The 26,928-nt window shown below is 39.8% G+C and overlaps 1 protein-coding gene and 1 pseudogene across 1 annotated transcript; one reads left to right on the top strand and one right to left on the bottom strand.

Moving 5' to 3' along the window:
• Window positions 1–1,511: 1,511 nt before the first annotated feature.
• DCTN6 (dynactin subunit 6) lies at window positions 1,512–25,970 on the bottom strand. Its single transcript, XM_081808619.1, has 7 exons — window positions 25,838–25,970; window positions 17,864–17,928; window positions 8,664–8,769; window positions 7,008–7,096; window positions 5,702–5,749; window positions 4,377–4,519; window positions 1,512–2,336 (listed from the first exon to the last, which is right to left on the bottom strand). Exons 1-7 carry the CDS (start codon window positions 25,858–25,860, stop codon window positions 2,238–2,240), a joined length of 573 nt encoding a protein of 190 aa, XP_081664745.1. The 5' UTR covers window positions 25,861–25,970; the 3' UTR covers window positions 1,512–2,237.
• LOC102734112 (dr1-associated corepressor pseudogene) lies at window positions 14,868–15,437 on the top strand (annotated as a pseudogene).
• Window positions 25,971–26,928: the final 958 nt, after the last annotated feature.

Genomic DNA, 26,928 nt, shown 5'->3' with positions numbered 1-26,928 from the left:
ATAAGAGAGCAGTGTGAAGTACCCTTTCTAGACCTGATCCTATCCAACTAGTGAAAATCTATCATTTGACCCAAGACCTATCGCCACGTTGCAGTTAGATGCTGTGATAAAATGGTTTCTTTCTTTTCCCTGCCCAGTTGCTACTTTTTATGTTCCAAACATGTCAGGGTTTATCCTACCCCTTAGCATAACTGCCCAGAATGTCTGTGAAGAAATTTGAGGGCAGTCTCCGCGAGATAGAGACTATTAGTAAGAGAAGGCAGGAGCCTGGCTATGGAGAAGCCCCAAAGAGTGAAGTTTGTGCAATACACTGTCTGGGCTTTGGTTCTTTGTCCTAAAGGGTCAGGAACTGTATTTTTCAGAATGTTCAGAACTCATAGACTAAATTGACAGACTTCGGGGCTGAACTCTACAAACTAAATTCACATGAGACTAATGTATAAATCAGAAAGCTTCTCTGATTTTGCTCTGTGTGGAATGGAATTCCGATGCTCTCATCCAGAGTTCCTCCTTTTCCTGAATGATAGCTTGGAGGTCATATTAGCAAATCAGAAGGTGGTTCAGTTAAGCTTGCAATTAGAGCCCAAAGTGGTGAGTCTCAAGTATGTTCTTCCCAAACCGCAGCAAGGCTTGATAAACTGATACTACCTGAAGAAAAGAACACTTTAGGCCATTAAACTGCTCACATGTCTTGGATTCAGTACCTCCCTTCCATGGATAACACTGTATGTACTGTCATATTTTGTTTCTCCAAACTCTTGGCAAATTGACTATTTCTGTTCACGTTTTCTTTCTCAAATGAGTTAGTATCACTTCTAGGAAACAATGGGGCTTCTCACCACATGCTGACTTAGTTAGTTTAAATCTCTGGGGCTATCTTACTACCATGTCCTTGGAGTGTCTCCCTGTTGTCTTCACACATTACCTGTACCGTTTGGATCAGAGGACATTTATTAGCATACCAGAGCTTGTCCAGAGATAGTATTTTGGAACTGGCATAGCCTCTGAAAGGCAGTTTTGTAATTTCTGATCTTTTCTCTAGACAATTTCCATGATCAACAAAATCTGAAGTTAAGATCACCAGGGACGGAAAAATGAATAAACAGCAGTTATCAAAAATAGGGCATTTATGTGATGTTATCCTCTTTACAACCCACTGTATGTGGTAGTACCTGAGTCATGAGTGTTCTCACCAAAACTGAATCATTCAAATTTAGAACAAAGGCTAATTTGTAGGTGTCAGTTTCAGAACTTCAAAAACTGTTTTTACTATGTAAGTATTTAATTTTAAGAAAAAATATCTTAGTATTTAATGTCTTAGTATGAATCAACAGCTATTGATTCAAAATTTGAAGTCTGTTCCATCAAATGTATGCACTTGAATTATTAAAACTTAGACGACAACAAAATCCTTAATGTTGCCATTATGTAATTAGATAAATTATAACAACATCAACAGTCATGTTGATATATGATGTAGTATGCCAAATCATTTCAAACATTTATAAATATATCAAAATCTCTTTTAGTTTTATTGCCTTCAGAAACCCAGGACCATTCAATGGTCATTTACTTGTCACTTTCATCAGAGATCATTCTTACTGATTTCGTATGCTACTGAATACATTTTTCCCTAATTATTTGTTTTACTAAAATGAAAATACAATTTTTTTCTTGGAAACAAAATTAAGTCAAATTAATTCAACAGCTGCTGAAATTTCACCTGAAATTTTAAACAGCTCCAAAGCCACAAAAGGAGAAGATAAACACATTAGCTTTAATATAGCTAGTATGCAATAAAAATGAAAAGATCTATTTTGGGAAAGTTAACACAAGTAGAAAAATCGACTAACGTATGTTCACTGAAGTCCTGTCATTAGCATTTTTATTTAGTACAATATATGCTAGAATATAAATACATAACAATATGTCCTTTCTTATCATGGGGAATCTTTTATACAACTAAATTCCATGGCCAACATTTTATATGACAAAAGAAAAATAAACCAACATGTAAATTCTCAGAAAAGGAGCAAGGATATAGGAAAATAATGCATTTTATATAAATTATAGAGGACAGTTACAGTGAAAATCCATTACCTTCCTCTCTGACTCAATTTTACAAAATAAAGTCAGCATGTATTATTCTGGGAACTGCTAAGACTGCAGGAACACTGTGGCCCTTTCAAAAGACAGTGGTCAAAGACAAACTATTATCTTGATGTCATACATTGTTCTTAGTTCTTAACTGGAGTTGAGCTTCCTTTCATAGTCTTCTTTAGGTGGTGGTAGTTTGGCAAGATTTTCATCAGGAAATCCAGCTGTAGCGTCTGGGGCTAAAAAGATAAGATAATTAAGGACTGACAAGCAGAAGGCAAAGTTAAGAGTAGCAGGCAGAAATAATTACCACCAGGCCAGGGAAATATAGGTGATTTTCACTGGCTTATTTTTGCTTACCTGTTTGTTTGTTTGTTTAATTTACAATGAATGTATGTTAAGTATGGTAATAAGAAAAGCCAAAAGATTTTACATAGACAAAATATACACGACTCAGTTTTCAACCCTGCTTTTGTAGACTTTACCCTGGCCTCCAAAAAATTAAACAGTTCTAATCACAGACAACAACGTTAAGTAGAAACCTGGAGCACGCGGATTCCCACAGGACCTACACAGCACGCAGCTGCAGTCCTCATCGGCTCTTCACTCTTCCCGCATCAGCTTTGCCCAGACTTCCCTCACTGTGAAACTCACAAGGGGCATTCATGACAAACACGGAGTTTTAGGCCCTTGCCCTAGACACTGTGATTCAATAAGTCTGGGGAATCCTTCTTTTAATAAGGACCTCTACGTGATCACTGTGATCACTGAAATGTGGAAAACAGTAGGTGTTAAACTTCAGATATTCTTACTTACTTAATTCTAATCTCCCTCAACCCAATTCGTTTCTCCCTCTTCAATCAGTTTTGCTGTTATGCAGAATGACAGTGAAAAGAAAAACTGATTTGTTCTTATTGCCTTTTTAGTCTATGGAAGTCATACTTGCTTATAACAGTAGTAAAAGCCAAATGTTAGAGAAACAGAATACCCCAAAGAGAACTGGAGTTTTAATTTCTGATAAAGTATGGCTAAGAATCAGATGCAAAGTGATAAATGTCTTGACAAATATTTTCTTCTGGGGGAGGGGAAAGAGGCTGGGTAACCAAAGCACTATATTGTGGGCCAAGCAATGAGGCTCAAAACCTCAATCAGAATGTCTTCTGTCCAAAGAAAGCCCCAAATGCCCTATTTATCTCCTAAATGAAAGTCTAAATACATGTTCTTCATTATTCTTGGTTCTTAGGAGGAAGAAAAGATAATTTCTCATAAGCCAGGAAAATATCCAAACACATTTGCATATTCACAAAACTGTGTTTACTTTCAAGTCGTCTATGTTGGCAAACTAATAGATGGATCCAAGTTGGCTGTCCAATATAAATTTGGTAGGGTCATTCCTTACCCTGGAGGATTTTAAGAGTGAATCAACAGTTTATAAAGTTTGGTGATGCATCTTCAGTGAAAACACTTAAGACCAGGAATAACATCTCTGGATTTTCTTTTTTCTCACTATCAATTTGTCATTGTCATCTTTGTATTTTTGATAATAACTTAAAAGACTGAATAATTTGGGGCGCCTGGGTGGCTCAGTTGGTTAAGCTTCTGCCTTCGGCTCAGGTCATGGTTCCAGGGTCCTGGGATCAAGCCCCGCATCGGGCTCCCTGCTTGGCGGGAAGCCTGCTTCTCCTTCTCCCACTCCCCCTGTTTGTGTTCCCTCTCTCACTGCCTCTCTCTCGCTCTGTTAAATAAATAAATAAAATCTTTAAAAAAAAAAAAAGACTGAATGATTTCATTGCAAATAAATTCTAGCTTTAGGAATGTTTCTTTGATGTTTTATTTTAATCATTTGCTTTTTAAATAGCAGACTGCTGCCCCATTAAAACAATTATGCGGTATTTTGGGGAAAATCAGCAGCCCTAGAAAGAACTTTTTTTTTTGGAAATATAATTAACATACAGTGTTATATTAGTTTCAAGTGTACATCATAGTGACTCAACAATTCTAAACATTACTCCCCGTGCTCACCAGGATAAATGTAGTCACCATCAGCAACCATGCAACATTATTATTACAATATTACTGACTACATTCCCTGCGCTGTACTTTTCATCTCTGTGACTTATTTATTTTATAATAACTGGAAGTTTGTAGCTCTTAATCCTCTTTATCTATTTCATACATCCCCTCCACCCACCTTCCCTGTGGCAACCACCAGTTTGTTCTCTGTATTTAAGTCTTTGTTTCTTTTAGAAAGAACTCTTTTTAAAGACAGGGTCTAGTACCTGTGGTCGCTCAGTCTGCACCCGACGAAGGCAATCTGCACCATAGATCACTGTATTCTCAGGGATGACTTCAAACGTATTCAGGTTGCAGCAAGCCCCAATGATGCAACCACTTGTCAATATTACATTTCTGCCCACATATGCTGCAGTAAAAACACAGAAAGAACTGCAATTTAAGACAAATGAGTAGAACGTTAATATTTTTCTAAAATGACTGAAGTATTAAATTGCAAACTAGCCTTAAGAAAATTAAGGAAATATTTCAGTTCAGAGTTTGTAAAGCAGGCAGGCGCCTGGCTAGTACTAAATGGATTAAAACAGAGCTTTGCTCACTAGTTGTGTGACCTTGGGCAAGTCACTGTAAATTCTTTGAGCAAGTTTATCTATAAGATGGAAAGACTGACCTACTTACAGTTTGTTGTAAGGAATAAGTGAGATATTAAATGTAAAGTGCTGAGCAAAGGTTTGACACATAGTAAGTATATAATAAATAGAAAATAACAATGATAATAATTGGTAATCCAAATTAAAATAAAAACCATTAAGTAGATTAACAAAAAGTCTACTTTTATTAATTAAAAAAAAAAGAAACATTTTCTTTCACACCAGTCAGGACCATCAAAGATAAATCATTATTCTAAAGATGTCTCATTGTTCAGGTTCTTTCTGGACTGTAGTGGGACAAGCTCTTGGAGCTGCTTTCCAATAGCGGTGGTGACTTTACAAGACCTCCTGCCTACCTCCATTTATAAGTAGCTTCCATTTGTTCCTGACTGGCTAGGGTAAAGGAGTCCTGCAATTAAAGCAAACTGCTACAGAAAATTATTTTTTTCCTTTAATTCTGCAATTATATTAATCAACTAAATTATCATTGACATTAGTATTTAGCAGAAATCTTTTTCAAATCTTTCATCTGAACATTATGGTTTAATTCAATCCTGATTTAAATGTACACAGCTGAATTTTTTTTTTTTTTAAGAGAGGGAGGGAGGGGCAGAGGGAGAAAGAGAAAGAGAATCTTAAGCAGGCTCCACGCCCAGCCTGGAGCCTGACATGAGGCTCAATTTCACAACCCTGAGATCAAAATCAAGAGTTGGATGCTTAACCAACTGAGCTACCCAGGCAGACCAACGGCTGAATTTTTAATTCAATGTATTAAACATAGGCAAAGAGTTAGTCTCATAACTATTTTAGTCCACTTTCAAGCATACCTTCCTTCCACTTTGCCATAGTTTCTACTTAGGTTGTTCTCTAGGACACAATAAAGAGAAAGGAGGTAAAGGAGGTAATCACTTTTCACAATAAAATTTCCAAACATAGCTTACCTTTTGATTCAATAACATTATTATCTCCCATTTTCATGGCTTGGGAATCTGTAAGCCAGAGTTAAGTAAATATTGTAAATGTGTTCATCTTTTTTTCCCTCCACTAATTCACTATATCCTTTTTTTTTAAAAAGAGTTTATTTATTTGTCAGAGAGAGAAAATGAGCACAAGCAGGGGGAGCGGCAGGCAGGGGGAGAGGCAAGCCCCCGCTGGGCAAGGACTGATGCAGGACTCAATCCCAGGACCCTGGGATCATGACCTGAGCTGAAGGCAGATGCTTAACCCACTGAGCCACCCAGGTGTCCCTAATTCACTATATCCTTATCCTGCCTGGGGCAGAGGACAAAGGCATGGGAAGGGCCACGCAGCCCCAGTCTGGCCAGAACGGCTTGCTCAGGGCAGCCTGAAAGTAAAGTTTTCATCTTTAAATACAAGTATCTGTAAGCAGACATAAATGCCTTCTATAGTTTTTAAAGAAATGAGCATCTTTTACCCCAATTCTATGAGTAACATATTTTCATGATTGTCTTAAGAAAATTAAAGTTACTTATCACCAAATCACTTAAAGCTAACACTGTTAACAGTCTGATATATCTTTATATAAATACATATAATTCCTTTTATATAACTGGGAATCAAACTGTATAAAATCAAACTGTATAAACTTTCACAGCTCACTTTATTTGGTTCAATTAACTTTGCAAGCAAGCATTATTCCATAACATTAAAATCTTTAAAAACATAGTTTAAAATGACTGCTTAATGGCCTTAATAGTCCATTTTGTGCATATAGCTTAATTTATTTAAATACTTTGCTATTGTTAAACATTTAGATTTTTTTCGTCCAAGTTTTCCTATCAAAAAATAATGTTTTGCTGACACCATGAAAGCATTTTACTATCTTTTTAGAGTACAAAAATCAAGCACAAGAAATGGTAGCACTCCGGGGGAAAAAATACAAAGAATGAAGTATTTCCATCCCTATCCACCATTTCTTTGCAACAGACAACATTCTGTTAACCTAAACTATACAGGAACCAAATGGACAGAGCTGTGGTTCCTAAATCAGGATGGAAGCCAGGATTCCTGTTTCTATGTCTACTGCCACTCAGTCATTGCTACCTGTCAACAAGTTATGCAACAGGAGCAAGATGGTACCTAAAGATATGTATGTGTGTGCGTGAACGCATGCTTATAATATATTTGATATATTTGATAGCTAAAACATGACCATTTCTATGGAATAGATTTGAATACTAAAGACAGCTGGGAAGAAGAGTTTACTTAAATTATTGTAAAGGATACAACAGCCAACTTCAAACACATTATTGGTGCCAATGATCATAGGTTTCGGTTCTGGATCTTCAGCATCAGGGGTGATATTATCAGGGTGACTATAAAAAGAAGAGACAAATTATCCAAGTCAATAATGCAATAAGCAATTCTCTTGTTTTAGAATTCGGGTTCATTCTTTCAATTTTACTTTCATCAAGCTTAAAATATGTAACTACAAAAGTACTTTCTTTTTTTTTTTTTTTAAAGATATTATTTATTTATTTGACAGAGAGAGACACAGCGAGAGAGGGAACACAAGCAGGGGGAGTGGGAGAGGGAGAAGCAGGCTTCCCGCTGAGCAGGGAGCCCGACGCGGGGCTCGATCCCAGGACCCAGGGATCACGACCTGAGCCGAAGGCAGACGCTTAACCGACTGAGCCACCCAGGCGCCCACAAAAGTACTTTCTTAATCCAAGTGAATTATTTATCCTCTGTGCTGAAGAATTGATTCTGAGTTGAAAAAGAACTATTGAAATGTAAAGAAGCCCAAGGCAGATGCCTAAAGAAGTCATAGATCAGCTTTCCTTTGCTTATTATTAAAGCTCAAAGGCCAGAGGGCCTTTTCCAGGACAAGGTAAAAATGTTGCTGGCTATCGTTTTTTAGCTTGTTAAATTAGAATCAAAATCAGGCCTGGCTTGAAAATTTTCCATTCTTAATAATCATTCGAGATTGTGAAATGCAAACAGATATTCACATCAAATAATTATTTTATGCTGTTAGGTAGTTTGAAATATTTGGAACATAAAATGTTTGTGGTCTAAGAGGAAGCCATTTTTTAAATGGAGCTTTATCTCTGACAGTTGAGTTACTACAGAATATAGCTGTTGTCAACTGACTTACACTAAAGGTGCCAAAATAGATTTTAAAAAGAAACTGTTTAATATAGTAAGAAACTCCCAAATTCTAAGTAAGCGTTAAGACAAATCAACCTCTTTATCACAGTTAAATATTTTCCCAAGGTCTTTCTTACAAATTCCATACATTGTTGCTATAAATTAGGTATAAGCTTGAATTTCCTGCCAAAATTTTATCTAGAAAGCTTTACAAATGCTTACGAAAATTTCATTGGTATTACAGTCTAGTTCACTAAGACCATATACATGTTTAATATTTTATTATTTCTTTAATCTTCAAAGTTAAAAATTGCCTCTAGAACCCCCCAAATTTTCAAATATAATTCTGGGTGCTACCCCCACAAAGCATGAAAATATACATCAGAGTTAAATTCATGTGTCTGGGCATGAGTAATAACATTTCAGCCAGAACTGAGAAATCCAATCAAAAGACTCTCTTCAGGGTGGTCAGCACAGCACTTAGTCGCTGGAATCAGGAAATGTCTGCTTAAGGCACAGAAGAGAGAGTGACACGTAAGGGGAAGGTTATCAGACCCAGAGGGATTCTAGCCAGCCACCGACGAGTTCTCTCACCTTGGACAAGTCTCTTCACCCATCTGGTCTCGTTTCATTTACTAATTACTTGTGTTGAAAAAATCCTTAATGTTTCTCTAGTTCTAAAATAGTGGGCTTTCCAGATGTCTGTCGTAAAAGGTTCCTATAGATAGCTGAAATTAACAAAAACATAACCTGTGGTCCTTAGTTCAGAGTATCTCTAAGAGTTGTACTCACGCATTTATGATAAGCGCCTGTTCTTCTATGAGGTTACCTTCACCAATCACTATCGGCCCGGCTTCAGCAATAATCCTCGCTTTGGGGTGGATCACCGTCCTAGGTCCTGTTAAAAATATGATGAAACGGAATTACTGGTGGAGGCTACGCGTCCGACAGGAGGGGAGAAGACGATCGAGGGGGGTCAAGGCCATTGGGAGGCACATTTTCTAAAGCAGGCAAGCCCCACACTAGGCACTTTACAAACGCTATCTCCTCAGCTATTATCAATACTGGTTTGTGCCAAATCTCAAGCCAAGGTGAGTGGAGACAGCCCAGGCTCTGGGGCCAGACAGCCCTGGCTCACCCGCTATTTGGAAGCCTCTGTTATCTCAGCGGTGAAATGGGGGTGGTGAGAATACCAGTCTCGCAGAGTCATTGTAAGGATTAGATGAGATTATGTTTGTAGACACGGTATTCTGGCACATTGTTGGCAATAAAAATTAATTCCCTTCCATGCTTTGCTTTCCCTCATAAAAGTGAGGCTCTCTTTGCTTACAACGCTGGTGCTTTCTCATGCTGGTGAACCACATAACGCTTTCTTATGCTAGGGAACTACAGAGTTAGTCTTTTTATTAAGTGGCTAAGAGGAAATATGGGTGGAAAGGGAGATAGGAAATATGTAAACTAACCTTGCCTTTGTTACTTTGTCACCATCCCTACAACAAGCCTAACCACTGGAAGGAGGCGGAGCTTCTGTTGTGTCTGACCTAAGATACGATTTTAACCAGAAAAAGGTTACAGGGAGGCAGTGGAAGGAGACAAAGGTGGTTACTGGAGTCCTAAGGCTCTGAAACAGGCCGACTGAGGCAATGTCTCCCATCTCAAACTGAAGGGAGCAGGAAGGGGTCTTAGCACATCCATTTCACCATCAGGGTGAAGGAGGCAGTACACTGCTCAAACAGGGACCCGATTCTGGAGCGCTAACACATTCCTTCCCCTGGTTCCTAATTTCCTGGAAGGCCTAGCTAGCATTTTGGTGATTATGAAACCACTCATGAGAAAATGCACCCCTCCCTGCAGCACCAGCCCCACCCACCCCCAAGGCCAAGGCTATTTTTATTGGTAAATAAGATGACGTGAGGTAACCACTCTGAAAGTAAGAGAGGGTGGGCAAAAGTGTTGCCAGAAGGTGGGGAGGCAGTCAGGAAGATGCCACTGTCCATGTCATTCAGTATTCGTGTAAATTAACTTACTCAACAATCATTATCTGCCTGTGACAGGCAAGATTAGTGCTATACGTCACAGGGAAACATAAAGGAATACAGGCTACTTTTGCCCTTTTGAGCTCGCCGATCTTCTTTGTTTTGTTTATCTTGAAAACTGGAAATACTTAACATACTCATACACAAATGTATTAAAATAAATAAGGAGGTGTTCCTGGTGCCTAGAGAATTGGAAGGAACCTCCGTGCAGCTTTATTTTTCCCCTAACAATGAAGAGCTGGGGACTGATAAGGAGGGTGGGGCCCAAGACAGGATGCACAGTCAAAGGACCGCACGGTCTGATAAAGAAACAACATGAGAGAGGCTTTGTTATTTCTGTCACCTCTGGCTCCCCAAATCCTCAGCTGCCAAATTAAAATTTCTCTGGCAACTTCTATTCAGAATAGAAGATGGGATCTCTCGGATCTCTGGTAAGGTTCTCAAGTGAACATGTATAACTTTTTTTTCTTTGTTAAAAAAATACTCACATTTATAAAAGTATTATGTGCCCATTATAAAAATCCAAACAAAGCAAAAAGTGAAAGATCCTCTCTTTATGCTAATCCTATTCCCTAGAGGTAACTAGTTTGGGATATATTATTCCAGACTTAAGTTCTACTGTATACTTAAGACCTGTAAATGTCACTGTATATAAAATATTCATCTCAAAGTTAAAGAATAGAATTTGAAGGTGGAAAAATATGGATTATAGGCACATAGTTGTTTTTTTTTTTTTTTAATCAAGGAATAGTACTTATTATTCTACAATCTGCTTTATTCACCTGAAAAGTCATGGTGATTTTTCCATAGAAGTACATTTAGTTAGCTATTCTTTTCAATGGCTGAATAGTATTTCATATCATATTAACATACCATAATTTATGTAACCAAGCCCTTAATAATGGGCATTTAGATGTTATCACTTTTGGGGGAGAGGTGCTAAATAATGCTGAAACAAACACTGGATGCCTCTGAAATGAGAAATTTCTTATAGGTCTTCCAGCTATGTGAACCAATTTAAGTCTGTCGTTTGCACAATACCAGATTTGCATTTTACTTTAAAATGTTCTATGACAGAGCACCTGGGTGGCTCAGTCGGTTAAGCGTGTGCCTTTGGCTCAGGTCATGAACCCAGGGTTCTGGGATGGAGTCCCGCATTGGGCTCTCTGCTCCACTGTGAGCCTGCTTCGTCCTCTCCCTCTGCCCCTCCCCCGGCTCGTGCTCACTTTTGCTCTGCACGCGCGCTTTCTCAAATAAAATCTTGAAAATAAATGTTCTATGATAAAAGGGACAAATCATTCAATTTTAGGTTCTCTGTAATTATAGCCCTGCCAGCACCCCACCCCTTGTCTAGAAAGCCCGGACTCCGGCCTCTACCACGTAAAGGCTAAATGCTTCATCTCTCAAATGCCTGTTCTCTCATCTATAAAAAGATGAGACCTAGAGCAACCTACTTCATTGTGTTGAAGTGTGGATTATATGAAATAACGTCTCAAAGGGAGATTACAGGGTCTGGCCCACAGCTGTTAAAAATGGGAGGTTCATCACTATCTGACACCAAAAGCTATTTGTGTAACTATCATAATAAGCAAAAAACTCCTTCTGATCTGAGAAACAGAAAAAAAGAGTCCACTTTACTCCTCTACTCAGGTTATTAGGGTGATAACTCCTTTTAACCAGAGGGGAGAAATTTACATATTACTGTAAAATAGTAAAAGAAATTTAAAAAGTATTTTCCATGCTAGCATTAGAATCTTAGACGGGGAAGAGATCATCATGCTGTGATAGAAAGCAGATCTGCTGCTACTGCTAGATAAGAAGCCAGGGGCACTAGATATTCTGCTGTTCCTCAAGCGGTAGCTTTTGACAACAAGCAGACTTACAAGAAGCTACCTAAGAATGGACTAGTATGAAAAGGTTATCACTGAAACCTGTCTTTCTTTAAAAGTTTCTCTAAAGTGTAGCTTTGAAAACAACTGATATTTCCATTTTTCAAAATGATATAATACATGTTAATTATACAAACACAAATTAAAAAAAATGAACTCAAGTCCCCATGTCTTACACAATTTTTAAATATAATGCCTAAGCTATTTTAACCAGGCATTTTATTGTTGTTATTATCATTTTTATCATTACTAATAAGCTAGCTAGAAGATAAACTGGAAAACTCCTGGTTAGAAATCTGAGGGCCCAGAGATAAAAAGCAGGATCACCAGCCTAGGTGAGACCTGCACTTAAGACAGCACCTCCCCCTGCTGGCAGCACTGCCAAACTACAAGTCCTCGTGTTTCCGGGCGGAAAGAACTTAAAAGGTGAGAGAATCAACTTTGAATTGTGAAGTAACAACAAAAGTCATGGGTGATCATAAACTGTCAGGTCTTTTGGAGCAGAGACTAGAGAGGTTAGTACACATGTACTTCAGCATATGAGTGCTAAGATTTTGGTTTGGAGAGCTTGCTAAAGGGATGTTCCGATGCAGGTGTGCGGTCCACAGTGTGGGCTTCGTCTCTGCACAGTTTTGTGCTGGAGGTTGGCACCAGAGAGCCCAGGAGTCCAAGTGCTATTCCAAGTCCCGGGCGGCCGCAGTGGACTAAAATGTGGGCAAAGACTGCTCCACACTCTTCTACATGCGAGAAACACTTTTACCTAGAATGGGTCTGATTTCAAAGCAAGTTTAAGGGTATTGAGGTTAAAATGCTTTAAAAATAAAAATCTGTCACCATGGAAAGATTTTTTTTAAAGGTTGTTGTGAACTTTCTTGGAGCTCTCGCTGGCAGGGTAGTTTGTATATTTTCTTACCAAATGTGCTGAAACCCTATTTGGCTTATCTCCTTGTTTGGATAAATGTGTCTAGAGTTGGAGTTGCCTTACCGGCTGATGAATTATTTTTCTAAATGGTTGGCTGGGCTTGGTGCAACACAGCCAGAAAGGCATTCCTTGCATCAAATTTCCATTCCCCTCATTTGGTAAAGGACATTTTTCCTGTCTATCTTTGCCACAGAAAGCAATCTTTGTGCCATTTTCATATGTCAATAAATAGTTCAAAAAGCCATAAGCTTTTTCCTTTGAAAATTAAAACAATTCTTTTTACCTGTAAGCTGAAGTACCTGTAAGAACTGCTTTATATTTGATGAATTTCAAGTCAAAGCCACCATTCTGCCTTATTGAAAAAGATTTCCACGGTAAAGGGAAGCTTTTGATCTGTATTAAAAACTCTAATGGAGAGAAAGACAGAATAAGTGGGACAAAGGGCTTCCATCTCAAAGTTTTACCACTGTGTGGAGTTCTGCCTTCCTACTGCAATGTCCCAACCAAGCCCTGTCCTAAGACAAGGAGACTGACTTTCACTCTATAATGGAACTACAGAACTTGCTTAGAAGTAACTTTCTGAAATGTTTTTCAGCTTTCAAAGCAAGATTTAAGCAAATAATACATGGCCCAGGAATCAAGGCAGCCTAATTACAAACAGGCTTGATACTATGAAACCTTGTTTACCCACATTGTAATTAACAAGAGAGCTGTTATTTTTCCCAAGGTCTGTTTCCTAGCAGCCTCTAATGAAAGGGGTCAAGGCTCCAGCAGAGCCTCAAGTCATAGAGTTTCTGCTTAAGGACAATACTTCAAAGCTTCAGACTAGTTTCTCTGATAAACCAAATACCTGATTTTCTAGGAGAATAGAAGATCAGGTTTAAAGTTCTACTACACCACTGAAACATAGAGAAGGAAAAAATTACCTTCCTTCCGAAATATTTCAGAATGGAATAATTTGGTAGGAGTATAACCAACTAGGGGACGGAAAGTTATGCATAACATCCTCTGAAAAATCCATTAATTCAACTACACTTAAGTTTATTACTACTTAACCCAGAAAATAGAGCTTATTAATCGTTCAAATCTCCCTATCCATAGCATTAGAGAAAAAGACTTTATTCTGCTAAGTTAAGCAAAAACAAACAAAAAAAACCCCAATAAAAGCCATACATTGGAAAAACAAACAAAACAAAACATGGTGGAGAGAGTGAGTTTTAATTAAATGACTTTTCTCTACTCTCCCAGTTGATTTAACTTCATATCTCCTTGGAGCTTTTTAATCTGATGTATTACATCAGAAATATGAATTAATAGCAGTCAAAAGATTTTATATTTATAGATATTTGGAGGGGGAACACATGGAGAGGGAGAGAGCATCTTAAGCAGTCTCCACGCCCAGGGCGCCCAGCACGGAGCCTGAGGTGGGACTTGGTCTCCCATCCCTGAGATCATGACCAGATGCGAAGTCAGGAGTCAGACATTTAACCCTGAGCTACGCAGGTGCCCCTGATTAGAGATCTCTTATACCAAATATAACAATGATAGAAATGGCTATCTAAATACCAATTCTGGAAAGTTTCCATACTTACATATATAATTAAAGACAAGAAACACACACAAAACAAAAAAAACAAAAAGATAAGAAACCCATAATGAAAATGAAGACTTGTAAAAGATCAAACAGTGGGTAACTATATCACTTCTGAATCTTTTCCTTAATTTAAAAAATTGAGATGTTTCTGTAAAGTATTTCAGCAAATTTTCTTTTTTAAAAAAACTGGGTCAAAAATAAGCATAACAAATATTAACTTGGATCCATTCTATGATAAGGTTCAAATCACTAGTTAAAAAATTATGACCACTTCTTATGCTATAAACTATCATTGAAAATCTGTGTTGAACTGTCATTTTACATTTTAACGACAGAGCCATGTGCTATCAGCTAGAGGAAAAACTTATATGGAAAGTAGATTTAAACACTGTATTTCCTTACATAATTGCAACATTTAGGGAAGGTAGGTTGTTAATAAGAATAAAGAAAGGAGAGGAGCCCGGAGGAACCGCGGCAGGCGGCGGCGAGCAGGCCCGGGGCGGGGTGGGGGGGCCAGGAAGCTGCGGGCGGCGGCGCTGGGCCCCGCCTGGCGAGAGAGGCCCTGAGATGCTGAGCAAGAAGAAAACATATAACGCGCGGTTCCCGCCGGCGCAGATCAAGATCATGGAAACTGACGAAGAAATTGGGAAGGCGGCGGCAGTGCCTGTCATCATCTCGCGGGCGCTTGAGCTGTTCCGAGTCGCTGTTGAAGAAGGCTTGCCAGGTGACCCAGTCCCGAAACGCCGAGACCATGACCACATTCCACCTGAAGCAGTGCGCTGAGCTGGAGCAGCAGTTTGACCTTTTGAAGGACCTGGTGGCCTCTGTGCCTGACATGCAGCGAGACGGGGAAGACAACCACATGACAGGGACAAGGGTACCCGCAGGGGCCGGAAGAATGGTGGGACTGGAAGCAAAAGCCAGGACAAGAAGCTGTCAGGGACGGACTGGGAGCAGGAGGAGGAGTCTGACGACACAGACCCTGATGGGGAAGAGGAGACATCACAGGGCCCACCCCAGGCCAGCCATCCCCCCGCCCACTTCCAGACCCCCCCGACACCCTTCATGCCCTTCACCTCGACTCTGCCTCTGCCCCCAGCACCCCCGGGGCCCCTCAGCAGCTGACAGAGGCCACGCCCCCTTTTAGTTGGTTTTAATTGCTCTCGGGGGAGGAGACAAGATAGAGCTGTTCTTAAATTTATTTAAAAAATTGATAATAAAAGAGGGGGGGAGAAAGGAGAGGAACACAAAGTAGTGAGAGACAGCAGGAGAAACAGGAAAAGTGAGCGCTGACTCCTGATACCTTCATGCCCCAATCCTATGCTAGCGGCCAGTGGTCCACCTTTCCTTTTCATAGGAGAAAGCCTTTCCTGCTATTCTACAAAAGCTTCTACAAGTGACAGGAGTTTTTTCCAAATCAGAAATACACATACACACAAACATGTATACACACCTTTGTATGTTCACGCCAGCAGAGGTATCTATACTATGTATCTGTTACATAGTAGAGATAATATACTTAGTTTAGAATGGGGAAGAAGTAGAAATGAAAGGGAAAATTTGTGTAATTAGCTACATTATTTTAGTCTTACTTTCCTTCTAATTGTAGAATACCTTGTGAGCTAATGAGAGGATTATTCCTCAAATCATGATGAAAACCATAAAAATATCAGATTAAAAATAATGCAGAACAGCACTTTGATAAACATGTGGCCATCATGATTTCTCCTCATAAAAAGTTTGTAAGCAGTTTAGGAATTAAAGAGTTAACAGCACTGAACAGAAACTGGGTCATCTTCTAAACTTTGAAATTCTGTCTATTTAAAGTAATTAAATAAACCAACCTGGCAAATTCCTAATGATGTTCCATAATACCGGCACAATCTTTACTTGTTCTCTAAGACATGATGCCTAAATTGGTTGGAGGCTTAGACTTAGTAAAATTCACAATTTTTTTTCCTATTAAAGATACTGTTAGTATAAGGGAACAGGGCATATTTTCTCTCTGAAAGCTCTACTCTGGTAAAGTGCAGCTGCTAGTAAGGATGGACTCATGTTAGTAAAGCTCCAAGGGCATGATATGCAGTGAAAACATATGTAAAAAAACAAGTGGCTAAAATGTAAGTTTGGGAGAACTTAATCATGTCCACATAAGCAAGGTGCCACCTGTTAAACTGTTCATTTGATTTCAGTGTTGGATCTCACCTCTAGCAAGGCTACACAATATTAAGATTAAACGTGCGATTAGCTAGTGTTAGGATTTGGGCAGTGACTTTCACAAATAGTCTCTTATCGAATCCTTCAAAAAGCTATGAGGTGGGCACTCCTATTTTGCATGTCACAAAAACTGCTAATTGCCACTAGATATTCATGCTTCCCTTTTCCCTGGTAACAGAACCCTATTGGGCTAAGGGAAGCCAAGCGCCCAGTTCAGACTATGATCTCCCAGCCTTCCCGGCAGTTAGATGTGTCCATGACACTAAATCCAAGGCATCACACATACAAAGAGAGATTGTGTGGAACTTTCAGGAAGACTATTTAAAGGAAGCTGACTCAACTAGGAGGTACACCCTTTGTCTCCACTTCTTCCCTTTCTTATCCAAGATCACTCTTGGTGCTTTAGCTATCTCATTCTGGCCTACAAGGCTGGAGGTCCTGGACAATCAACTAACTAGCCCTGAATTGCCTACCTCTATACTTATTTCTATAAAAGAATAAACCTTTGCATCGTTTAAGCCACCACTCTATGCAGCTGAACCTAATTCTGATACACACAGTTACCCACGGATGCGGAAAATGAAGGTTGTTGAGGTTAAGTAGTATAATCGAGGTAAAGAGTATAATCAGCAGGTAAAGAGCAAGGATGCTAACCCAGGTCTCTCAGAGTCCACGGTCCACATTGTTAACAGTAGTGCATAAGCCCCATGAAGGCAGTACCTTTGTCTGCTGTGTTCACTGCTGTGTCCCTAGAGCCAGCATAGTGCCGGCACACAGTAGGTACACAACTGATGTTTCTCAAACAAATGAATGACTTTATTATATTGCCTCATTATTTTATCAGATAGAAGTTTCAATATAGAGTCCATCAAGGGGCCTGGCTGGCTCAGTGGGTGGAGCATGCGACTCGATCTCAGGGTTTTGAGTTTGAGCCGCGTGTTGGGTGTAGAGATTACTTAAAAATAAAATCTTAAAAAAGTGCCCATCAGGGGCGCCTGGGTGGCTCAGTCGTTAAGCGTCTGCCTTCAGCCCAGGTCATAATCCCGGGGTCCTGGGATCGAGCCCCGCATCGGGCTCCCTGCTCTGCGGGAAGCCTGCTTCTCCCTCTCCCACTCCCCCTGCTTGTGTTCCCTCTCTCACTGTCTCTGTCAAATAATTAAATAAAACTTAAAAAAAAAAACAAAAAACACTTATAGGAAAAACAAATTATTTGGTCAATAAAATTAGGACATCAGTGAAACATAAATATATAAAACCTAATTAACTGTAAAGCACTGAAATAAATTAAATTACATCAATTTTTGAGAAACAACACTAATAAACTGTTTTCTTACCTATGGTTACATCACCCCGGATTTCACTTTCTACACACACAACTGCTCCAGGAGCAATCTTCACACTGTAGAAAGGAAAAGGTAATATTCACTATGGGTACGTTTTAAAAATATTGTTATAGAAGCTAACTTGACACTGCAGTGAGAAAATGGTTTAAAAAATGGATTAAAAAAACTGTAAGAGAATAAGGTATTTAATATATTATAAAATTCTCAGGAGGCATACTATCCATCAGGCTAAAATCAATAACGATACCTTATTAAAATGCTTGAGGGAGTGCCTCGGTGAGTCAGTGGCTTAACCGACTGACTCTTGGTTTCTGCTCAGGCCATGATCTCAGGGTCACGGGATTGAGCCCCGTGTCAGGCTCTGTGCTCAGTGGGGAGTCTGCTTGAAATTCTCTCTCCCTCTGTCCCCATCCCCTGCGCGTACTCTCTCTCTCTAAAATAAATAAATAAAAATTTTTTTTAAGGATTTTGTTTATTTATCTGACAGAGAGATAGAGACCACAAGCAGGCAGAGCGGCAGGCAGAGGGAGAGGAAGAAGCAGGCTCTCTGCTGAGCAGTACCCTGGGATCATGACCCGAGCTGAAGGCAGCCGCTTAACCAACGGAACCACCCAGTAAACCCAATAAATCAATCTTTTAAAAAATAATAGAAATAAAATGCTTGATAAAAGAGGCTTCGGATTCTTTTAACACCAGCATTGTCTCCAAATAGGATAAAGCTGAATACAACCTAACTATCCAATAGTAAGGGACTGGTTAATAAACTATGGTACAACACAGTCTAATACACAGTCATAAAAAAGAAAGAATAATCCTTTATGTAAAGATCTGGAACAATTTCCAAGTTATATTAAGTAAAAAAAAGTCAAAGCCAGAAAATGGATGGTATATAACACACTGTTATTTTTGTGAAAAGGAAAAAAAGAATGTACATTCAAAATATTTAACAACCAGCAAGGTAATACTAATATAGAAATCAATGTAGAGATACAAAATTTACAAAGATTCCTATTTATTCTCTAACTATATATGTTATAAAACTGCTTATCAAGTGAATTAAGTTGGAGTGCAAACTGTCCCAAAATTACTAACTTCCAAATAATTTACTGATGCTTTTTGATATTCTGTAATGTCCTGTTTGACACAGCTGAATCGAGCTAAATGCTACCTTAGCTGGGCCATGAGCTGACATGCAGAACTATACCAAACGATTTCCCCCGTAAACTGATAATCATTTGGTAACTTGTTCTTATTAAGTAAAGAATTTTCCTTAGTAGTAATGATATTATTGATGGTGTTAAATGTGTACTCAGCTTCTATAAAATAGCAGCAATACCATTTTAGCAATTTTGACTTTATAATCCTATTTGGATTTTTCAAAATTTTGATTTCTAGTTGTTCACTGCAAGTATATAGAAATACAATAATTCTGGGAGTTGCCTGAGTGGCTCAGTCAGTTAAGCGTTGGACTCCTGTCTCAGCTCTTGATTTCAGGATCGTGAGTTCAAACCCCCCACTGGGCTCCATGCTGGGTGTGGAGCCTACTTAAAAAAAAAAAAAAAGGAAGAAATAGAATAATTTTGCATATTGACTTTGTTTCTTAAAATCTTGCTAAACCCACTCAGTTCACATAGATTCTCTGGGATTTCTCACATAAAGAATTCTGTAGTCTGTGAATAGGGACAGTTTTATTTCTTCTTTTCCAATCTGTATGCATATTATTTCTTTTTCTTGTCTTATTGCCCTGGCTAAGACTTTCAATACGATGTTTAATATCCTTAATATGTTCTGGGTCTGTAAGATCATCAAACTATCTTTCTAAGAAACGAATGATGCATTTTAAATAAATTATTAAAACCTGGTATGTAAAACAGTTGAAACCTTCTTGACCAAAATGTTCATGCTTTGGTCTATTAATTTTCTAAAGACTTGCTTTCTTATTTTAGCAAATATGTTTTCAACCAGTAAGAACCATAAATGCAGAGTGTAATGATTCATTCGTATCACTATTATTTTTAAGTTCTACAAATATTCATGTATGAAAATACTTTTTTTTGTTTTTTTTTTATTTTTTTTTAAAGATTTTATTTATTTATTTGAGAGAGAGAGAATGAGAGAGAGCACATGAGAGGGGGGGAGGGTCAGAGGGAGAAGCAGACTCCCTGCCGAGCAGGGAGCCTGATGCGGGACTCGATCCAGGGACTCCAGGATCATGACCTGAGCCGAAGGCAGTCGCTTAACCAACTGAGCCACCCAGGCGCCCTACTTGCTTATTTTTAACATATAGTAGATAGTATAAAAATGTTAATGGTACTTTCTATTTGTTTTTCACGTCTTTTTTTGGATATTTCTTTGGTTAAAAAAAATTGTATTGCCAGGTTTTCTTTTTTTCCAAATGTTTTACTGTGAGACAGGTTCATGTTTTTGTATTTGTCCTCCTTGATGAATGCAAATTTTCATTATATGTAACGCAAACTTAAATAGGACATGCTTGCCATTCTAACAAAATATTTTAAGTGATTAGCACATTAAATTTCTCTAACTTTTGAGCATCATTTACAAATGATGAAACCAACACAGCTGCACTAGTGCGTAACTGCTGAATATTTGTATTTGCTTGAATATTTCCAAACTATCTCTAGAGGAACAGACAAGGTACTAATAATATACATCACCTTCAGAGACAGGAACTGGATAGCAGGGACACAATGGTAAACGGAAACTTTTTCACTACATGCCCATTTTTTAACTGTTTGCATTTTGAATCCTACAAATGCACTGCCTATTCAATATATAAATAAATAAAACAAAACAAAAAAGAGAGTGATAAAATTTTCTTTATACCAGGTGCTAAGGGGGTCCTGGATTCATTTCCATAATTGGGATGAAACTTTATCCCTATTTCCTTAAAAAGTCTCCCTCAAATCAGGATCCCTATATGCCCTCCCCCACTTCATTTTACCTAAAAATACTTTCTTGTAACTCTTAAGTATCATTTAATTAATTTTAGACTTCTTAGTTTCCCTTTAAGACCAGTTTTTTTTTAAAAGATTTATTTGTTTGAGAGAGAGAGAGCACCAGTGGGAGGGACAGAGGGAGAGAGAATCTCAAGCCGACTCCGCCCTTGAGCCCGATGTTGGGCTTGATCTCACAACCCTGGGATCACGACCTGAACCAAAACCAAAAGTCCGATGCTTAACCCACTGTGCCACCCAGGTGCCCCAAGACCAATGTTTTGTTCTTTAAATCATTGTTCCCACTGCTTCAACAACAATCCTCTTTTACCAAGGATAAAATTATTATTCATGGAGTGCCTGGGTGGCTCAGTCGTTAAGCATCTGCCTTCAGCTCAGGTCATGGTCCCAGGGTCCTGGGATCGAGCCCCACATCGGGGTCCCTGCTCAGCGGGAAGCCTGCTTCTCCCTCTCCCACTCCCCCTGCTTGTGTTCCCTCTCTCGCTGTGTCTCTGTCAAATAAATAAAATTAAAAAAAAAATTATTATTCATTAGTATCACTTTTCATTACTTCCAATCTTCAAATAAATAACCAGCTATCACAAATATAACCCTATTATGCCATATTCACAATGTTATAGTATCTCCAGACCATTGTCTATAACTGTTCTGTGTCATATTACATCCATGATGCTTGATACTGTACTAGCAGAAACATGATACAAGTCAATGTAAATAAGAAATAAAAGGTTGTGTTATGAAATAAATATGAATACTTGGAATAGTCAGTATGATCATATTCTGGTCCATTTCTTGTATTAGTTTGTTCAGGGTAATGAGGTGTTTTTGTTTTTCTATTTATGATGGCTATCAAATGATGATGCACCTATAATTTAAGACACTGGGACACTTTTGTTGACAATATCAGGGCACTTCTTGGAAAATACTGTACCAATATGCATCAGCAATCATCAACACAGTCACCATGTTTGACCTTAGAAATCTATTCTGGAGTTCTATCATCAAGAATTCAATAGGAGGAATATATATGCACAAATTGGCCATGTTATTTAGAATAATGAAACTAGGGAGGAGGAGTAATGAAATAAAATATAATCATCAACTTACTGGAATACTATATACTCCCTAACAATAAAAAGCAAGATAAAACTACCTTTTTATAGAAAAAGTTTGCTCCTCCCTGTGGGCACTGCACTCGAGACATGAGGCCCAGAGGTAGGTAATGATGATAGAGCAACAGTGAGTCCACCAGCTCCCCTTTCCCTGTGTTGTTTAGTTTAGCCCACCAACTCCCTTTCCAGTTCTTTAGTTTTCATTCTTAATAATGGACCGAGAGCCAGAGATTATCAGATAAATCAGGAAAGCCTCCAACTAAAAAGGAAAAAAGCAAAACAAAGAGGAAAAAATAGTTTGAGGAAAAACAGACAATTCAGGTAGTAAAAGAAAACGTAAAAAAAAAAAACCCTTATAATTCAGAGAAATAAGAGACACTACTGCATAAAACAAAAGTCTATGAAAAAGGAACAAAGTCTAAGAAAGAGCTCCTAGAGATTAAAAACGACCAAAAATTGAAATCACTAGGAGTGAGGTTAAAAAAAAGAGCTCTTCCAGAAAGTAGAACAAAATGGAAAAAAGAAAAGAAAATAGGACAGAAAAAAATGAGAAAATTAGAGAATCCAAATAAAAGAAATCTCAAGGGGCGCCTGGGTGGTGCCGTCGGTTGAGCGTCCAACTCTTGGGTCAGCTTAGGTCATGATTTCACGGGTCCTGGGATAGAGCCCTGCATTGCATTGGGCTCCAGCTCAGCAGGGAGTCTGCTCTTCTCTCTCTTTGCCTCTGCCCCTCCCACTGTGCTCTCTCTCTCTCTCTAAGGGAAAAAAATTAGAAAAAAAATTAAAAAAGAAAATCTCAAAAGGAGAAAAGAATTTGTGGTAAAAACTATTAAAGAATAATACAAGAAAACTTCCCACTACTAAAGGGTATTAATCTTCAACTCTAAAAGGATGCAAATGCAAAGGACCCATGCCAAGTAACATCATCTTAAAATTTCTGAATGCCATGCTAAAGATCCTTATAGTGTTCAGAACAAAAAAACCAAAACCAAAACCAAAAACAAAAACAAAGTCACCCAGAGGGATTAAAATCATCAGAATGGCATCAGAGTCCTCAACAGCAATACTGGAGGCTACAAGACCAGAACACCATACATACAGAATGCTAAGCAAAAACTATGTTCAAACTAGAGCTACCTATCCAGCCAAACTAGCAATCAAGTATGGAAGGAGAATAAAGACATTTTCATACTTACAAGAACTTAAAAAAAAAAAATTACCTCTTAAGTACTCTTTATTAGGAAGATGCTGAAAGATGTACTAAGCTAAATAAAAGAAAGCCAACAGACAAGATAGATTCTAGAAACAGAGGCCCCAGTGTGTGAGGACAGAGGGAAATTATCAGGGCAACAGCCATGTATCAGCCGCAGAGAGCAAAGATGATAGAGGGTTTCAAGGGGAAGATCTCCAAGAAAAAAAGAAGACAGATTATGTGATGATTACTAGATATTTGGTATATCTGCTAGATTTGAAAATCATCAGTACATAGAAAAGTAAGGAAATGAAAAAAAATGAGGTTATTTTGTTAAATTTTAGATTAACCTAGGTTGACGGTCCACAGAAAATTCAAGAGAAAGACCCAATAAGAAAGTGAAAACACAGAGCTCATGAGAGTTCTAGACCAGAAATAAAGCTCTGAGAGTCAGCAGGGTACAAACTCTTTTTTTTTTTTTAAGATTTTATTTATTTATTTGACAGAGAGAGACACAGCCAGAGAGGGAACACAAGCAGGGGGAGTGGGAGAGGGAGAACCAGGCTTCCCGCGGAGCAGGGAGCCCGATGCGGAGCTCGATCCCAGGACCCTGGGATCATGACCTGAGCCCAAGGCAGATGCTTAACGACTGAGCCACCCAGGCGCCACCAGGGTACAAACTCTTTAACATGTCCCTCCATCATTCACATTCCAGAATCTCCCTAAATATTCCCTAATACAAGTGCAAAGTAACACCAAAAATATTTTTCTTAAATCACACTAACTTCCCTACTGATAAGGAAAACTAAAAAAAGGAGACATACACAATTTTTTTCTCCTACAAATTTCAGTGAACAAACCTTCCTACCACCAAGTATTTTTAAAGCTCTAAGTAAAAAGAATATATACCAAACAAAAACTATTAATCCCTGAGTCTGTCTTCAAGAAATATTTGTGAGATCAGACACAGCTACATCTGTTTCCATCATTTTGATATACAGTGACTTTCTACAAGGCACAAGTTAGTGAAATTCTAGAAATGATGCATCTGGGTTATGTGTCTAACTCTGCTGAAGTCACAGAAAAAATACAATCTTTCTACCCAGTACATGAAAAACTTTAGTACCACGGAACAGAAAGCAGAAATGGCCCAACCCTCTCATCTTATAGGATGAGGAAACTGAAGCCCAGAGACTAGAAATTTCCTGAAGCAGTTCGTCCCTGGGGCATCATTATCCGAACACCAATCATTTCTTTTCTGTTAGCTGAAAGTTTCCTGGGAACATCCTGACATGTTGGGTATTTTTCCTGTGAGAGCTGAATGATGCTGTCCTTGAACGCATCACCATTTGTAAATGCTATTCCTCTGATGGTTTCCATTTAGAGTGGGTGTGCGTGTTAAAATAAAGCAATTTTATTAGGCCCTGGTCAAATAAGTTAGGTTTTATAAAATACCTCTTGTTTTAGACCTTATTTGGGGTTTCAATTTCCTCAGCTTCCCTCTCACTATGATTTTTTAGGAAAAGAGCATTATCTAACATTTAAGTTGTCCTAGACAAGTGAGGAGAGGAGCGATTCCCAAGTGTCCCTCTGTCCAGTCTTATGTCTAAGGGAGAGGACCCAGGTAGAGTTTGTGTCCCGATCAGCCTACTTCTCCCTGAGGCATAAAATAATTAAATTCACGACTAGACCAACTAAACGCGGTCCAAACATCTCCGTGGGGCTGCGGGGCGGGGGGGTGGCTCAGACGGCTGGGAGGAAAAGGCTTAGCCGAGCACCTACTAAAATAACAAGGCAACAATATCATCTCCACCGTACACTACTATATACTGCACACAATTTTCATAGTAGATCTGATCCTCTGCAGCTTATGAAAAAAGATTACAGTTACCTGCCTCAATAGAAGAAAACCCTAAATTTTAATTTATTACAACAGAACCAAGGTTTGTCGGTTTTCCTGTTCAAAGAAGAGTCAGTAGAGGGTGCTCAACGCTGCTGCTTTCGGAAATGGTTACCATAAGCACTTCTCCCACCCAAGCCGTTCCTTTCCACCACCAGTTTCCAGCAGTGAAGACTGCTGGACAAGCCGCCACCATCGCTGTCCTCACATGCTTGCAAAGGAGCTTATCCACGCCGAGCGGACCGTCTCACACAGTTCTGGTCCAGGCGCAGGCCCCCTTTAGACGAGCGACAGTGACGCGTTTGCCCAAACGCACACCGCCCACGATGGGCAGGAGGGGACTGGGGTGTGGCCAGCACTTCCGCGGGTGTCTCGGAACGCCCGGCGGAGGATACTGCTACAAGCCGCCGACAGTGGCCAGCAGCACCAAACGCAGCAGGATTTAGGGGAGCGGGGGTGTCCCTCCGTGTCCCGGGGCAGTGGGCGACGCCAAGCTCCCCGCGCAACGCCGCCGGAGACACTTCCTGCGCCGGCGCGTTGCGGAGGAGGGCGGCGGGATCTAAGAACAAAAACCTTCCTGGCACCGATTCCACATCCCTTCCCAATCCTCCCTCAGATCCACTTCGTTGCCCTCTCCCTCAGGGCCGCCAGGTCCGGGCTTTAAGAACCAGCCCGGCCGAGCACCGGGGATGAGACACCATCTTAGTCCCTACCACTGGCGCCCAACAGCAGATTTTCCACTCCTGTGGAGTGTAGAAATAGGCTTTTCTCAAACAACGGACTCACCTCTTTTGAGCCTTCTCCGCCATGGTTTGGACCCTGTCTCCAATTGGAGCGGAGATCGACACAACCGCCTGGGTCCAGCGATGATCTCTACAAGCGATTGGAGCGCCTGGCAGGATCGGGAGGGGGCGGGGCCTGCCGGGGCTAGTGGTTTCTCCTCCCCCTGGCTGAGGCGGCTGGTGCGAGGCAGCCGTACGTGGCCACTGGCTGATGGTTAAGGCAGCCCGCGGATGGATAGACTCGGATTTAAAACAGCCGCTTAGTCCAATCCAACACACGTCATGTTCATCTCATCATACCCCACCGTTCTTTTTCAGTCTGCTTTCCGGTCTCTGCTCCTTAAGATTCCTGCCAGGCCCCTGCGCCCTTTTCTGTTCAGGGTGAGCTCATCTCTTCCTGGGCGATCTCAGCATTCCCATAAGTTAAATACCTTCCTACCTGCTGGCTTTCTCAGGTTAATATCTCTAGTTCTGTCCTCCTTACCGAACTTCACATCTGGTTATTCCATTGCCTACTTGGCATCTCCACTTGGATGCCTCAAAGTTGTATCAAACCTAAAACGTATAGAAGAGAGCTTTTGATTTACACCCTCAGTTGGTGCTTTGATCTCCATCTCAGTAAAGGGATCCACCATTCACCTAGATGCTCATGCTAGAAACTCAATAGGCATCCTAGGCTTTCCTCACCACCGTGTATATAATTCACCGGCAAGACTTTGCCACCTCTCCAATGTAAGCTCAGCCGCGATCTCTCCTGGGTAGTCAGCTCCCTCCACCCTTGACCTCTAAAGTCACACCCCCATCCCTGCCCTCCACCCCCCATCCAAGCCATTCTCCTGCAGCCAAAATCATCCTTTAAAAACCAATCCAGTTATTTTACTTCCCATTCTTTATAAAATCCAAACTCCTAAACTCCTTTCCATCGACTACTTCTGGGCTAGATCCAGCCCCTGCCTACTTCTCTCTTCCTTATTGTCGTGTTCCTCTTCCTCTTTCTCCGATCACACTTTCATCCTCCATGAAGCCAAGCTGACTCTCTGCCCCAGAGCGCTTCCACCTGCCCTGCTCCCTGCCCTGCCCTCCCCCCTCCTCTCC

This window comes from Leptonychotes weddellii, chromosome 2 (genome assembly GCF_054177405.1).
Source record: "Leptonychotes weddellii isolate Sample4059 chromosome 2, ASM5417740v2, whole genome shotgun sequence".
Taxonomy (NCBI): domain Eukaryota; kingdom Metazoa; phylum Chordata; class Mammalia; order Carnivora; family Phocidae; genus Leptonychotes; species Leptonychotes weddellii.
This window is presented reverse-complemented; position numbering and strand designations above follow the sequence as displayed.